At 40.5% G+C, this 17,664-nt stretch overlaps 1 protein-coding gene across 6 annotated transcripts in view; it reads right to left on the bottom strand.

Moving 5' to 3' along the window:
* Positions 1 to 16,645, bottom strand: part of PRSS38 (serine protease 38) — a 25,673-nt gene extending 9,028 nt beyond the window's left edge. Inside the window, exons 1-6 of one of the 6 annotated variants that reach the window (XM_027771215.1) lie at positions 16,467 to 16,645; positions 16,140 to 16,302; positions 15,156 to 15,427; positions 2,357 to 2,499; positions 1,901 to 1,960; positions 1,394 to 1,643 (exon numbers count right to left, since the gene is read on the bottom strand). In XM_027771215.1, coding sequence (XP_027627016.1) covers positions 1,521 to 1,643; positions 1,901 to 1,960; positions 2,357 to 2,499; positions 15,156 to 15,427; positions 16,140 to 16,302; positions 16,467 to 16,617 — 912 coding nt within the window. In that variant the 5' untranslated portion in view covers positions 16,618 to 16,645 and the 3' untranslated portion in view covers positions 1,394 to 1,520. Of the gene's footprint in view, positions 1 to 1,393; positions 1,961 to 2,356; positions 2,500 to 15,155; positions 15,428 to 16,139; positions 16,303 to 16,466 lie in introns of those variants that run through there. The other 5 variants (XM_027771217.1, XM_027771216.1, XM_006146969.1 and 2 more) reach the window with 5 other exon arrangements.
* Between the last annotated feature and the right edge of the window lie 1,019 nt (positions 16,646 to 17,664).

The following is a 17,664-nucleotide window of genomic DNA, read 5'->3' as shown; positions in this document are numbered from 1 at the left end:
TGAACCATGTTATATTAATCTTTTTCTGTGTAATGTTATGTCGGATTTGTGTATTCAGATATATTTGCTCCTACAGAGAATTTGGAGGTTTTCTTCCATCATCGATGCCTGGTAGCAATGCAATGTTCCGTAGTTGAAAGTTTGGGAACCATCCTTGTCCAGGGCTTTTCCTGGGAGTGGATGTTTCTTTCTTAAGTTTCTCCATTTCTTCTATGGAATTTGGTCTGTTTAAACCTTTTATCTCTACTGGGACTAGTTTTGGTAAAAGTTTTCTTCCTAAAATGTGTTATTTTTTAAAGAATTATTTATTTAGTTTTTATTTATTTATTCATTTATTTTAATGTGAGCAGAGAGAGACACAGAGAGAAAGAGAGGGAAAGTGAGAAAGCAAGCCACCAGGTCCAGGACCCAAACCATGGTCAGCCATGTGGGAGTGTCCAGCACTTAACCACACCATGCCACCTGCTGGCCCCCAAAGTGTTATTTTTAATTTAAATTTATTTACATAGTTGTATAATATTTCATGATTTCTTATATCTTCTGTTTTAATGGATACTCCTCCTTGTCATTCTTATTTTGTGGAGTTTTTTTAAATTTTATTTTCTATCTTGATTAGGTTTCCCTATTAAAAAAAAATGCCAGTGGGCATGTACACTTGCCAGAGGAAGACAGAAGAGAGGGAGACAGAGAGAGAAGAGAGAAAGAAAAGAGAGAGAGAGAGAGAGACCCTCCGCGCCCCTCCCCCCGCCCCCCGTGGGGTATGATCATAGTGGACACATTCCTTTCTCCTCCATTCCTCTATCCTGCTAAGATCTGGAGCATGCACACACATGCCTGGTGTGATTTTCAGGTCACTGGGGCAGGGATCTGAACTGCAATCAGTCAGGTGAGATCTGATTTCCCTTAACCACTGGGCTATGGGCCCATCCTTACCTCCCTCCCACTCTGGTTTTTTTTTTTTTTTTTTTTTTATAAAGCAGATTTTTGAAATATTACTGTTTTTCTGATTTTGGACTTATTGATTTCTGCCTTTTTCTTTTTAGTTCCTTACTTGTGCCTACTCCCAACTCACATTTTCTTTTTTTTTTTTTTTCAAACTGGATATTTAAACATCTGCAAAAGCTTTTATATTTATAGACTTAAATATTTAAATAAGGACATTCCCTCTAGCCATAGCTGTGATTACATGTGACACATTCAGGTGTCTGGGTAACCATCAGTTTCTAGAAAGGCTCAGTGTGGTTTGTACTGTGTTTCCATGCCATAGGCCCTATCTCACCCTAACTGTGGGGCTGCTGTGTCAGGAGGGAAGGATGGGCCCTCCATTCTGAGTGGACAGAGGGCACCTGCAGCAGCTCCAGGGTGGAAAGATCAATACAGCAATTCTAAGATATGTGCTTCATAAATATTTAATGACCTTATTAAATCTCGAATGCACTCAGTCCAAGCTCTTGGCTCTCCCTCGATTTCCTTTCTGCCTTCTTGGGCATTCCCTGGCCCCCTGACTCTTGTTTTTTGAATCAGTCCTTCACTATCCTTTCATCTTCAGGACCTGGATGGATGGCCCTCATCCAGCTCCAAAGAGAACCTATCAGGAGGTATGCAGAGGTCTGGCGTCTGAGGTGGGATGGAGGGAGCTGCAACTAGACAGAGTCAGGGTATGTAGCTATGTGGAAGTCAGGGGTAAGGGGTTGTTTCTCATCCCTCACAACACTGATGGACCAGCCAGCATAGTCACAAGGACACTAAGAGTGGCCCTTAGAGTGGGAGAGAAGGCGGGGGCTGGCAGAGGAGGATTAGGTGTGGTTTCTACATTATTATGTATCCAATTTGAGAAATAGGAGACTCGGGCAAACACTGTGGGATACACAGGCTGGGCACAACCACGACCCCAGCTCACAATTCCAATCTGCACCCAGATGTGGTTGAGTTCACAGACGAGTGGTCCCCCAGAATCACCCTGGAAAGGAAGAGGGAATTTTCTGTGGACAGGAAGTCCAGGATCTGCTGCCTCCTGCATCTGCCTCACAGGTGCAGGAGGAGTGATCCAGTGAAGACATTTTGAGACAGGGTCAGTGCTCCCTCCACCCCACTCCACTTACATAACTCTATTACCAGCTACAGTAGAACTCAGAGACTTATGGCCAAGATCTGCTGCAGGTGTGTAGCATTCATGCATGCTCCTACAGCAGCAATGTGTGCATGGCTTTAGGTTCCCCGTCCATAGTTAGAAGGCACCTGACATCAGAGTCCACTGCAGTCCATGGAGGCACTAGGTCCCTGTCTCTTCTGCATGTAGCCACCCGGGTTCCCCAATCCAGCCCCTCAACTTAAACCAATCAGGTGGGAGATGCACCTCACATGCGGTCTTCCTGTTTCCAATGTCTCCAGCACACAGCATGTCCTTCAGAATGAAAGATGGGTGTCCATAAAGCAGCTGGCAAAGAAGCACTGGGATCAGGGGAAGCTGGACCTCCTGTAGCTCATCTGGTATATCACCTGTCCAGAGATGGGTAACCAGGTAAGGACTTCTTGCCTGCACACAAGTGAGGTTCTTGTTCCCAGTGGACAGCAGGGGGCCCACTAATGAGAAGAGCCCTGTTGATCCAAACAAAAGACCATGTCCTACACAGAAGAGCCCTGACTGGCCACAGAGAGGAGCCCTGCCCACCCCCCCACACAGAGGAATCCTGCTCACACAGAGGGAGGAGCTTTGACCAGACAACTGGTATAGGAAAACCAAAGATGGGACACTTGGCAGAGTTTTTAGTCTCAGGTTCCATATGCAAGACCCAAGGTCTCTGGTTGCTCTTTCTCTTTCATAAGAAACACTGGGAGAAAAACGAGTTTCACAGATGGGACAGGAGGATGACTAGCTGCTCCGGGGAACCCTAATAACACAGCTTGCTTTGCTCCTCTCAGGTAGAGCCGAAGCCTTCAGCTAATGGAGAGCAGCATTAAGATCTGACACAAACTGCTAATGAAGGCTGTTTATAAACAGTCCTTTGACCCTCAGTAAGTCTCTTGGGCCCAAGAGCTCATACCAGCAAAAACCAGAGGTTGACTATGCCGTGGAATAGTGCTGGAATTCTCTTAAGAGCCACCACAGATAATAAAACAGAGTTTGGCTTCTCCTGGAGGTAGAAGTGTGTAGAAGTCTTATTCTAAAGCAGAGGCACACATGCTGCTATGGTTTTAACAATCTTTTGTTCCCTAAAAGTTAATATTTTACAAATTTGTCCCCAGTATAATGGTTTTGTGGGGAGGTGCAGCCTAGAGGGTGATGACTGGATCATGGAGGCATCATTCTCATAAATAGATTAATGATGTCTTACAAGACCTAGTGGGTTCTAGTTCTCATGGGAAAGGGTTAGTTCTTGAAGAGTGGGTTGTTATAAAAGGAAGAGAGCTGTCTCTAGGTCTCCTTTCTCTACACATGCCTGTCATCCTCTCTGCCTCTGCTGGTCATGTTGTCATGTAGCCAGCCTGATGCCAGCTTCACACATTTGGATTTTCCAGTTATGAGAACTGTGAGTCAAATAAACATTTATTTCTTTACAAATCAGTCTCAGGTATTTCTGTTAATGACACAATAATGGACTAGGATGCAGGCTTAATCCTGGATGGAGACTGGACTGGAGAGATACAGACCTCTTCTCCTCAGAAGAGAATTGGCCAACAAATGCCAGAAAGAGCTGTTTCTTCTAGAGGACAGGCAAGAATCTGTTACAAGTGTGCAAGTATTTCTGAAAGTGAAGGGTGGAACAGGACATAGAGAAACTCCCCATCTCACACTAAGTGCAAAAGAAAAGCACCCCACCCACTGAAAGAATCAGAAGACTCTGGTGCATTGAAGGTAACAATAAGATCAAAGCCAGCTCAGAGACTCATGAGATTGACTGAACCCTAAGTCCACTCCATTAACAGCTTGGTATAAGAGGAATGTCTGATTTTGGTATAGATACATTAGTCTTAAACATCCTTCTATGATGTCTGGCATTCAATCAAAAATTACAACACACACACACACACACACACACACACACTAAGGAAAAAACAAAACAGAAGACTAGACCCATTGTCAAAAGCTGAAACATTACAAAATCAGACCCATAGATAACCAGGATGTTGGAAATATTTGACAGAGATTTTAAATAACCATGCTTGATATATTAAGGGAATTATGGAGACATGTACAACATGTATGAACAATAAAGAACTTAAGCAGAAAGATGCACACAATAAGAAAAGAATCAACTGGAAAACAATGTCAGAGGTAAAAATTTCCTTCGATGGGATTATCAGCAGACTGAAGACAACTAAGGAAAATACAATCAATGAACTTAAAGATAGGTCAATAGAAATTATCCAAACTAAAAGCACAAAGAGAAAAAGTGTATGTGTTGTGGAGAGGGGGAAGCAGAACAGGGGATTTAAGAGTGTGAGACAAAAGCAAGCAATTTAACATGTGAAGTTACTCCCAGAAGAAAAGAGAGTATGAGGCAGAAGAAATATGTGAAGATACAATGGCCAGAGTATTTCCAAAATTAAAGGAATAAGCCACAGATTTTAAAAGGTCAGAGAACTCCAAGCCAGAATAAAACAATATACCTAGACATGTTATAGTCAAGTAGACGAAATACAAGTTGAGGAGAAATCTTGAAGGCAGTCAGAAAAGGGGAAACTGCTACATGCAGAGGACTAAAGATAAAAGATACACACGATAGGATTTTTTTAAAAGAATTATTTAATTAAACTTTATTTATTTATTTATTTAAATTTGATGGGGAGGGGGCTGGGCAGAGAGACTGAGAAAGTGAGAAAGCAAGCCACCATGGATTTGAACCACAGTCAATTATGTGGGAGTCCAGGGCCCTTAACCACCACACCATCTGCTGGTCCCTACACAACAGATTTTTTAAAATTTCTTTTTTATCAGGAAGTAGGCAGCCCGGGAGAAAATGGGCCAGCTAACGTCCTGCAAAACAAAAACTAAAACAGAAAACTGTCAACCCAGAATTCTGTGTCTATTGAAACTATCTTTCAATAACAAAGGGGAAATAAAGACAACTATGGACAAACAAGTCTATAGTTCTTGTTCATTGCTGATTAAAGTGTAATATGACACCACTGCTTTGAAAAATTATTTTCAAATTCTCAAAACAGCATGATCAAGTAATATCACTCTTATCTATGTACCCAAGAACAATAACTACGGATATACAAAACAAGCTGTAGAATTATGTTCATTATTCACAATTGCCCAAAACTTAAAAAATTCAATGTCAATCAATTGAAGAAATTATATATATACACATATACATATATGTATATATACACATTTTTTTAAAGATAGACTTTTGCTATAGGGTGTATGTGGTCACTGAAGAGACACAGAGAGAAAGAAAGTGAGAAATCACTCCCTTGGGGGATGGCCATGCTGCAATCCTTTCTCCTCCATTTTTCTCTTGGGATTTTGGGCACACACGCACACGCGCCTGGTGTGAGGGGATTTTGGGCACACACGCACACACGCCTGGCATGAGGTTTAAGCCACCAAATCCAGGATTTGAATGGCAGTCAACTATGTGGAAGTCCAGCAATGTAACCATTATGCCATCTGCTGATCATAGGTATATTCTTGCTATTAACTATTTTTCAACAATAAATTAAAAGGAACTAATGATGCATGCAAAAATATGAATTGCTCTTACAGATTATATTTAGCAGAAGGACAAGAGAGTAAACACTGTATTATCTCACTTATATGAAGTTTGAAAATATAAAACCCATTAATAGGAATAACAATCAGAGCAATAGATGCCATGGAAGAAGAATTGACTGTTAAATAGTGAGAAACAATGTTGGGATTATGAAAATGTTCTAGGTCTTGATTTAAATTTGTCTTAATGAATATGTGCAGAGACACACAATTCTATAAAATGAACAAAACAAATAAAATAAGCCAGTGAAACTAAGATACTATTCAATGAAGAGTTGAGTGAGTGGAAGATAGGACAGGCTTGTGCAATGAGTGTCATAAAGAGGTTTTTGTTTATTTAGTTTGTTTTTAATTTTTTAAAAAGCTTTGCTGGCTTTAACAGTGGAAGAATGGGGTAAAAGGGAAAATTAAAGAGGAATTTATTATTGTATACTTGAACCCCAAGTAAAGTAAGTATTGTTGCAGAATTGCACCCATGTAATCTTATCTGAGTGACCTAAATGAAGATGGGTGATACTCTTCAGGTTTTTGTTTTTTGTTGTCCTCAACCAGGGCACTGTAAAATTGGGTTACGTAGCCCCAGGACTTATTTGGACTTATATATCCTAAAGCCATGTGTTGTATTATGTATGCATAATTAATGAGGTCTGCAAGGGGAAGAGCATAACCTTGCGGGTGTATGGCAAGGTTATTCCCAGTTTAAGTCCCGGGGTGTTATAAAGGAATCTATAAAGGTGGATCCTAGAGAGTGAAGCCTACTGTTCTATGATTCAAGGTTGGAACTTTCCCAATTGCCCATGAAGGACAATGAATTCTATGCAAAGGGCCCAGGAGTCTCTCTCTCTCTCTCTCTCTATATATATATATACACCATAAAGTGTCTATAAAAAAAATTATGGTAAGAAGTTCCCTCAGGTGAGAGAGGCAGAGGATAAGACCACAGAAGTTGATATAACTTATTCTCAATTTTCTAATTTCCCTGTTTTAGTGGTGTTTCTGTGGATATACTAAATTATTACAAGTAAAAATCGATAAAAGATTTTGACCATGCAGGAACCAATGAAAATGTGTTTTTAAAAGTCTATTTCTGCCAAGAGAAAGAGAGAGCAAACACCCAACAGGATTTTGACACCATGATCCATCCTCAGTCAGTGCCAGATTATGGGCACACACATGCCAGGGATACTTGGGAAGTCTGCAGATATGAACTGGGAACATTCACATTTGGGTTAGCTTTGCAGGATGTCATGTTCTACCACTGCACCACTATTTAGTCCCCACTAATGTATTTTTTAAACTGAGACTTAGGATGAATCAAATTAAATTCTGCACCTATGAGGATTAAATGACATTTGATGTATAAAAAAAGAGAGGGTATGACAAATTTGGGAATGTTTGCTGGAATGAGAGTACCTTGAAGACTGGATATGACTTGGGCCTACAGAGATGGTGGATGTGCAAGCACCATTTCCCTCTCCATCTATTACATATACTCTACAGAGAGTATAAAGATGTATACATTTGTGGGATTAGTCTGGAGACTGTGTGGTTCCGTTTCAGGTGGGCAGAGTCTGAGCCTTGGGTCAACCTTTTCCTGGATGTGCTTAAAAATCAAGACTAATGAGGGCTGGATGGTGGCACATTGGGATCCACATGGAAAGGAGCCTGGATGGATTAATGGAAGAGAAAGGATGCATCATGACTATGGAGTGTTTTCTCCTGCTCCACTTACTATCCCCACTCAACTCCACTCTCTCTTTCTGGTAAGTGTATATGCCCTCTGGCTTATAAACAAAAACAGAAACAAAACAAAACAATAATAATAACAACAAGAAAAGAATTTGGAGGCTTCTATAAGACTAACAAATAGATGACATTGGTTTTGGGATCTGGTAGATGGGAACACCCATAATGGAATCTGGTAAAAAGGAAAAGCAAACTGATATAGGAGTTTAGGAAGGGGGGTACACCATAAAGTGTCTATAAAAAAAATTATGGTAAGAAGTTCCCTCAGGTGAGAGAGGCAGAGGATAAGACCACAGAAGTTGATATAACTTATTCTCAATTTTCTAATTTCCCTGTTTTAGTGGTGTTTCTGTGGATATACTAAATTATTACAAGTAAAAATCGATAAAAGATTTTGACCATGCAGGAACCAATGAAAATGTGTTTTTAAAAGTCTATTTCTGCCAAGAGAAAGAGAGAGCAAACACCCAACAGGATTTTGACACCATGATCCATCCTCAGTCAGTGCCAGATTATGGGCACACACATGCCAGGGATACTTGGGAAGTCTGCAGATATGAACTGGGAACATTCACATTTGGGTTAGCTTTGCAGGATGTCATGTTCTACCACTGCACCACTATTTAGTCCCCACTAATGTATTTTTTAAACTGAGACTTAGGATGAATCAAATTAAATTCTGCACCTATGAGGATTAAATGACATTTGATGTATAAAAAAAGAGAGGGTATGACAAATTTGGGAATGTTTGCTGGAATGAGAGTACCTTGAAGACTGGATATGACTTGGGCCTACAGAGATGGTGGATGTGCAAGCACCATTTCCCTCTCCATCTATTACATATACTCTACAGAGAGTATAAAGATGTATACATTTGTGGGATTAGTCTGGAGACTGTGTGGTTCCGTTTCAGGTGGGCAGAGTCTGAGCCTTGGGTCAACCTTTTCCTGGATGTGCTTAAAAATCAAGACTAATGAGGGCTGGATGGTGGCACATTGGGATCCACATGGAAAGGAGCCTGGATGGATTAATGGAAGAGAAAGGATGCATCATGACTATGGAGTGTTTTCTCCTGCTCCACTTACTATCCCCACTCAACTCCACTCTCTCTTTCTGGTAAGTGTATATGCCCTCTGGCTTATAAACAAAAACAGAAACAAAACAAAACAATAATAATAACAACAAGAAAAGAATTTGGAGGCTTCTATAAGACTAACAAATAGATGACATTGGTTTTGGGATCTGGTAGATGGGAACACCCATAATGGAATCTGGTAAAAAGGAAAAGCAAACTGATATAGGAGTTTAGGAAGGGGGGTAACCTGTGTTATGAAGCAGCAAAAATGTTGCTGTTGGTAATGTGGAAGATAGAAAATGTATTTCTTGAACTTGAAAACTTGGCAGGTGGCCTTCAAAGCCAATTACGAAAGTCAAATGGTTGTTTCTAGGTGATCACAGGGTACTACAAAAGAGGTGAACTTAGAAGAGAATACACTAGTACCCCCTTAACTGCAAGGGATATGTTCTAAGATCCCTATTTCTTTCCTTCTGTTAGCTTAGGGTTTTGTTTGCTCTTCTTTCACTAGGACCTTAATTCATAAAATGAAGTTATTGAATCGTGACCTTCTTTTTCTTAAATATGCTAGAGAGCATGTGCAATTATGGGAGTGAGAATGTGTGTGGTGTGGAGAGAGAGAAAGCACCCAGGGAAATGGTCATACTCCAATCCTTTCTCATTTATTTCTTCCTCCCTTTGGAATTTTAGGCACACACAAATGCACACACACACACACACACACACACACACACACCTGCATGTTTCTCTAGCTGCCAATCTGGAAGACAACAGGATGAGTCATGTGGGATGTAGCAGCCTTAACCACAACGCTACAGACCTGCCCAAGATCTTTCTTCTTTTTAGATGCAGACATTTACAGTTAAAAATATCCCTCTGAGCATTATATTTGTGGCACTCTATAAGTTACAGTATGTTGTATTTTTATTTTCATTCATCTCAAAATATTTTCTAATTCATTTTGTAATTTCTTCTTTGAAACAGTTACTGTTGTAGCATATTCTTAGCAAATAAGGACAGTAAGCTTAAATGAAAGAAGTGTAAAGAAGTGTAATGTGAAGAGGAAAGGAACTGGATTAACGAGATAAATATGTCCAAACATGCAGGTCCTGTATTAAATGGCAATAATAAGATGAATACTCTTGGTTGTATAAAACAAAGTGGAATGAAAATACTGGAAATGAACATATATTCTTCTGGAATATGAGAAGTGAGGAAAAAAAAACCTCCCCAAACACAGATATTAGCAGCTGAAAACTATAGGAGACAAAAACTAAGGACAAGCAAATTACTAACAGAAGATAAAATAAATAAAAACAAAACCTTCAGGAAAAAACTTCAGGGTTATTACAATGCATTATTTATTGTCAAATTTCTGACAACAAAAGTTATGAGACATACAAAAAGTAATGTGTGACCTATAGTCAGGAAAAAAATACGCCAGTATAGACTCTATGTTAGCCCAGTACTGGTTTCGGTTGACAAAGATGTCAAAACAGCTGTTAAAATAAAGTTCAAAGAATTAAGAAAAAAAAATGTTTAAATAGTTAAATGACTATATCACAACAGTGAGTCATCATATAAGGAGTCTCAGTGAAAAAAACAGAAATTACAAAAAAAGAACAAAACAAAATTCTAGAGTTAAAAAGTATAGTAACCAACATAAATGATTCAGTACAAAACAAAAGATTTGAAATGGCAGGAAAAATAACCAGTGAAATTGAAGATAGACTAGTAGAAATAACCCAATCTGAATAAAAGAACAAAAAAAATTTTTTTTAAAGAGAAATGAAGAGCATTAGAAACCCATGGACAACATCAACAGAACCAACATACGTGTACTAGGACTCCTGGAAGAAGAATGAGGCAAAAGAAAAGATTTAAGCAATTGTGATTTAAAACATACTGAATTTGATGAAAGAGAATATGGAAATATGAGTAGCTCAGTAAACAACAGGAAAGATAAAAGGTCTACACCTAGATACACCATAATCAAACTACTGAAAGCCAAAGACCAGAAAAATACTGAAAGCAACAAGAGAAAACAACCAATTGTATAAAGAAAAACAATATGACCGACAGTTGACTTTGCATCAGAAACAATGAAAGCCAGAGGAAATGAAATTACAATGAACAGTGTTAAAAGAAAAATCACTCCAGGAAAAAATTCTATATCCAACAAACTAAACTGCTCTTCAAAAATACAGGTAAATTAAAGGCATTTCCAGATAAGCAAAAACCGAGAAAAATTTAGCAGACTTACCTTTCATGAAATATTAAAAGAAGTTCTTCAGTCTGAAACGAAATGACACCAGATGCTACTTTAATCCACAGAAACAAATGAAGAGCACCAGAAATCAATGTGTTAATATGTTTTCCTCTTTTCTTCTCTCAATTTTTTTCTTTCTTTGTCCTTTATTTATTTATTTTTTGGGGGGAGAGGTTTTTGCTATAGGGCACGTGTGCTTGCCAGAAAGACACAGAGAGACAAAGAGACAGAAAACAAAAAAATCAGCTCCCGGGGGGATGACTACACCACAATCCCTTCTCCTCCATTCTCCTCTCAGGATCTTGGACATGCACACACATGTGCCCAGAGAGAGTTTAAGCTGCTAGGTCTGAGACTTGAACCACAATCAACTATGTGGGAGTCCAGTGACGTAACCATTACTCCAACTGCTGATCCCTCAATTTCTTTTTTTTTTTTAAATACTAAATTGTATACAGCAGTAGTTACAGTTATATTCTAAAGTTACTATCATGCGTAGATGTAGTATATGTGACACTATTAGCACAAAAATGGAGGAATAATATTAAAACAAAGTTGCTATATTTTACCAGAATTAAATCAGTATGAATCTGAGTAAATTGTCATAAACTCAGTAGTCTCTACCACAACTGGTTACAAAATATCTCTGAAAGTATAGTTTAAAAATCAAAAAAGCATTACAATAGTATACCAAAAAAAACATTTTCTTAATACAAAAGCAGTCATGGAAAGAATAGAGGAAAGAGAACATATAGATAACATAGAAAACCTATAGCAAGAGTGTAAATTTAAATTCAGCCATACCAATAATTGTATCAAAAGTGGATAAACTAAACATTTTGACCAAAAGGCAAAGATTTTCAGATGAAAAAGACCCAACTATGCACTGTTTAGCCTATATTGTCTACAAAAGGTATACTTTAAAAGACATATAGGTTGAAAGTAAAAGAATGAGATAAAATATACCATCATACAAACAGTAACTGTAACAGAGTCCAAGTGGCTAGATTAATATCAGACAAAATAGATTTAAAAACAAATAGTATGACTAGGGACAAAAAGAGAGACATTTCAGTTATATTCTGAAGACTACGTGATGAAAAGTAGAGACACTACATCATGAGGACATAATTATAAATGGCTATGTACCCAAAAAGCCAGAAAACACATAAAGCAAAACCTCATACTTGAAAGGAGAAATAAATAATTTAACAGCTATAGTTGGAAGAAAATAAGTATGTCTACATTTGTAATTTGATAACAACATATGTATGTTGTGAAAAATCATACTGTACCCCACAAAAAATTAATTAATAATTACAAAAAAATCATAGTTAGTGGGCCAGCCAGTGGTATAGTGGTTAAGGTGGCTGTCTCCTACATGGCTGACTATGTGGTTCAAGTCCTGGACCCAGTGGCTTGAGAAACATGCCAGGAGCATTTATACATGTGCCAAAATTCTAAAAGGAGAAATGGAGAAGAGATTGTGGCATGGGCATCCCTAGTGGGGGGAGGATGCTTTCTCATTTTCCTCCTCTCTCTACTTCTCTCTCTCCAGTGAGTGCATATGCTATCTGGAAAAAAAATTAAAAGTTGATAGTTGAAGATTTCAATACTCTACTATAAATAATTTATTTAAAAAGACAGAAAACTAGTAAGTATATAGAAGACTTGAACAATATTGTCAGCTACCTAGGATTTATAAAAAACTGTACCCTAATGACAGCAAGACGGGTAGACTTTCCGAGCACACATGGATCATTCTCCAAAACAGATCATATGCTAAGCCGTAATGTTAATACATGTCTTAATAAGATGAAAAAGTGTAAAATCATAGAAAGTATTTTCTCTAAGTGGATTGAAATGAAAGGTGACGTTAACGATAGAAAAAAATTGGAATTTACCAAATTCTTAAAAATTAAATAACACTTTAAAGTAGAAATCATGAGAGAAATTAGACAACATCTTGGACTTAAAACAAAGACTCAGTATACCAAAATCCGTGGAATGCTTTCAGAGCAGTGTTTATAGGGAAAATTATAGCTTTAAATGCTTTTATTAGAAGAAAAAGAGTCATGGGGCTGGCAGGTGGCATGGTGGTTAAGGGGCACTGGACTACCACATGGCCGACCACAGTTCGAGTACTAGACCTGGTGGCTTGCTTTCTCACTCTCTCTCTCTCTCTCTCATACACACACACACACACACACTCTCTCTCTCTGTCTTTCTCTGGTCAAAATTAAAATAAATAAAGTTAAATAAAATATTAAAAAATAAACAAGAAGGGTCACAAACAAATGACAAGCAAATTTGATAAATCTTTAGTTACAATGACCACAGAAAAAAGAGAGAAGACATAAACTACCAAAATGAACAAAGAAAGATGAAACATTGGGGCCAGCACAGGGCTGAGTAATTATGTCGCTGACTCCCACATGACTGACTGTGGTTTGAGTCCTAGACCCAGTAGCTTGAAACTCATGCCTGCTGCATGTGCATGCATGTGTGCCAGAGTGGGAGGAGAATGGAGGAGGAGATTGTGGTATGGTCAATCCCCTTGGGGGGTTGTGTGTGTGATTTCTCACTTTCTCTCTCACTATTTCTGTTTCTCACTAGGGTCAGTGCACGCACCCTAAGGCAAAAACCTCTAAAAGAAAAGAAGAGAGAGAAAGAGAAAGATGAACTATATCTCTTTAGAAATTAGAATTATAAGAGAGTAAGATTTGATATGCTATCAAATAGACACTTTAGACTGAGTAGAAAACAAAATCCAAATAGAACTGCATAAGAATAGAGTAATTAATAATACATAATAAAACAATAATAAATAAATAATTTAAAAAATCTTCCCACGAAGGAAAGCCCAGGTCCAAGTGGTTTCACTAACAAATTCTATCAAATGTTTAAGAAAGAAATAATACCTATACTACAAAATTACTGATATTAAAGACAGACAAAAATATCACCAGAAAAATATAGCTAATGTGTCCAATAAATATTGGTGCAAAAATCTTTAACAAGTATTAGAAAACTGATTCTACATGGGAGTCTAGCAACATAGCCATTATGCCAACTGCTGGTCCAAAATTTCTGCCTTTTGACACCATAATTAGATTGAGTTTTCACCCTTTTAGTACCGTTATAATGGCTCAACACATGACTTTTTGGGAGGATGTATTCAAACTATAGCACAAACTATAAAAAAATGAGTTCAACAAGGTGTCTGGATACAAGATTAATGTGCAAAAATCAATACACTAATTTTTAAAAAGCAATTTTTTGGGGGGAGAGGTTTTTGCTATAGGGTGCATGCGTTCGCCAGACAGAGAGAGACAGAGAGACAGAAAGCGAGACATCACCCCCTGGTGGGTTGGCCACACCACAATCCCTTCTCCTCCATTCTCCTCTCGGGATCTTGGGCACGCACGCACATGCACCCGGCGTGAGTTTAAGCCACCGGGTCCGGGACTCGAAACGTGGTCGACAATATGGGAGTCCAGCGACATAGCCATTATGCTAACTGCTGGTCCCTAAAAAGCAATTTTTAAGACAGCCTTTGAATAGCCATAAATATTATAAAGTGACCAGATATAAACCTAAGGAGAAAGCACAGTCTTTTCTATAGCAAAGCATAATAACTAATCAGTTTCTTAAGAGGCTAAAGGAGATTCCTAAGTTATTTTTAAATCTTCAGGAAAACTATGCTCTTAAATTTGTATTCTTGACATAGTGCATAACAATGTCACACTCAATAGCCATAACTGTTTTTCTGCATACAACAAAGTCGGGCAGGGATAAAACAAAAAGTCTACAATACGACAAATGGGTGTTGATTGATGGGTGGGGATTCCAGCCCAGCTGCAATTTTAATGGATCCTCCCAAAATTCATGTGTTGAATTTGACTGTGAAAACTTAATCTGATTTATGGAATTAAGAGGTGGGGCCTTTGAGTGATTAGTATTAAGGTAGTCTGGATGCGTCCCCCCCATTCTGGAATCCTGGTGGCTTTATAAGGAGAGAAAATGACACAAAGACACAGACACATGCCCCCTCTTTCTCTCTCTTGCCATGTGATGCCCTATGCCACCTGGGAAGTCCCTGCGAAGAGCCCCTACCAGCAAAAATACAATCAATGGATGTGGTCCCTTTATCTTGGACCTCCAAAACTATAAGCTATCCTTTATAAATTATGCATTATGGTATTCAGGTGTTAGTGACGGAAAAATCCCCAGACACCTGTACTTCCTTAACTGGAAAAACACATTCTTCTGTGATGAAATGCAAGGCTTCATCTTATCCACACACCCCAGTAAAGGAACTGACCCCTTCACTTTATTTTTACCTTTTTGTGAGATTAGTCCCCATCCTGTAACCCAGCAAGTAACATTGGTAAGGTTCACATTTGGAGGCGCCAGGCACACAGGGAGCACAGAGTCAGAAAAGTCAATGCGGCTCTTCAGCTGTACCAAAGCAACATCGCCTCCGACGGGGTGGTGCTGTCGGTAGGTGGGGTGTGAGATCACCTGGTTCACCTCATACCACTGGGTATGGTTGCCAGCTTCACTGAGATCAATGAGGCCCACATATATGTCATAGGCTTCAATCCTCTTGTTCCTGGAAGGCAAGAACAAAGGCATAGGCCCCTACACCTTCAGCCTACAGACCCCAGGCCCGGTGCTGGGAGTCTGGAGGTCAGGTTCACTCCCATAGAATTGCAAAGCCAACTTTGACCTGAACCACAATAGGGATCTACCTGCCTATCTGACAGTGTTGTCCTCAAAGAGGTCTTGACTTGGGCCTAGGGAGGCTCTGGGAACTAATAGGAGCTACTGGGCACTAGCTGTACAAAACAGCTGCCCATGCACATGAGCACCCCTTACCAAGGACCTGACTGCACGTGTCATGCAAAGGGCAGATGGCCAGGGCTGAGCCTTGCTCCTGCACACAGATATGCCCATGCAGCCGTGGTGTTCTGTAGTCTGAGGTGAGTGGCAGGGCCCAAGCTGTGGGGACTGGGCTGCCTATGGGTCATCCGCTGATGGAGCCACTAGTGAGGGAACCAGCCTCCCACGTGGGGACCGACTGAGCAAGTGGGGACCAGGCCTTGCACTGCTCAGCCATGGTGGGTGGTGCCAGGCTCGTAGGGATCGAGAGCCATCCAGATGTGGTGTATGTGACCCAGCGTATGAGAAGTAAGCCGTTTTGTTGCTCAGGGACGAAGCTGTGTGCAGGGTGACCTGGTTGCTATGGTGGTGCAGTCTGAGTTGCCCTGGACACATGGTGCAGTCCAGCCTTGCCTGTCTCCAGACCTCAGACACCTCCTCACCCACTGAAGCAGTGTGCTGCTGACAGGACCCAGTATTCGTTGAGGATCGAGCCACCGCAGACGTGGAAGCCGGCATAGTGCACGCTGACCTGCCATGGCCACTTCTTCTCCGGGGCTGGGGAGCCACCTATAATCTTCCCCTGCACACGACGCCGTCCACAAGCTGCAGGGAGAGGGATAGAGCGCCGAGAGGTCTACTCCAGAGCATCCGAAGGGGGAGGACAGAAGGGACCCATGGGACAGGGGCAGGCAGAGTGTCTAAAGGCACAGACTCTGCTCTAGGGTGAAGGCATCACTGCCCGCCTGTGCTCTGGGGCAGGGGCCTACCCACGGCAGCGCTGAGGGAGACCCCCTGACTCTTTGAATGTCCATGGACCGAGGCCGCAATCTGGGCTGAGGGCCACTGCAGAAGGAAGAACAGCAGTAAGCCCAGAGCTGAGGACCACTGTGCTCCCAGACTGGGCTGGAGGGCGGCCATGAGGCCGGAGGCAGCGCCCCGCAGCAGCTGACTGCGGATCCAGCAGGTGAGGGCGCTGAGCCTGGAAACGTAACAGTGCCTGACCCTGGACACGTGACGGCTCCCCCACACCCCAGCAAGTGACTGCACCCATCTGGACACACGGCAGCTCCACCAGCAAGTGACTATGTCCCAGCAACAGACTGCACCAACCTGCTTGTGACTGTTCATCCCCACTCGAATGTGCGCAGGTTCGGCATCCTTCCCGTAGTCAGATTCAAACGTACTGATTCTGTCTGAGAATTCGGTTATAAACCGCGATGTCCTCCGCTTTGTCCACAACAGATTCAATACTGTTAGGTCAGTTACTATTTATGCATCTGCTATCCAGCTGTAATAAACGTTTTTTAAGGCTTTATTCACACACAGGGAGATTTACTTACTTAACTTGAAAATTATGGTAAACGTATAGTCCTGATGTCAACATCAAGATATGGAAAAGCTCTATATCCTAATAAAAAAATGGCCAGCAGATGGCATAGTGGTTATGTCGCTGGACTCCCACATGGTTGACTGTGGTTCAAGTCCTGGAACTGGCAACTTAAAACGCACACAGGATGCATGTGCGTGTGTGCCCCAGATCCTGGGAGGAGAATGGAGGAGGATTGTGGTGTGGCTGGCCTCCCTGGGGTGTGTGTGTGTGTGATTTTTTGCTTTCTGTTTCTCTCTCCCTGTCTCTCCGGTGAGAACATGTGCCCTATAGCAAAAATCTCTCTCTCAAAAAAAAAAAAAAAAAAAAAAAAAAGAGGGGTCAGCTGGTGGCATGGTGGTTAAGGGTACCGGATGGTTGACCACAGTTTGAGTCCCAAACCTGGAGGCTTGCTTTCTCACTTTCCCTCTCTCTCTCTCTGTTCTCTGATCAACTTAAAATAAATAAATGAAGTTAAACAAAAGAATTCTTTTAAAAATGAGAAAGAAAAACTTTATTTAAGAGATATCACCAACAAATATTGGATATCTTTCCATATCTAATGCTCATGGATATAAAGATTTCATGTCATAAATACA

The sequence above is a fragment of the Tupaia chinensis genome, unplaced genomic scaffold, assembly GCF_000334495.1.
Source record: "Tupaia chinensis unplaced genomic scaffold, TupChi_1.0 Scaffold000197_1, whole genome shotgun sequence".
NCBI lineage: Eukaryota > Metazoa > Chordata > Mammalia > Scandentia > Tupaiidae > Tupaia > Tupaia belangeri.
This window is presented reverse-complemented; position numbering and strand designations above follow the sequence as displayed.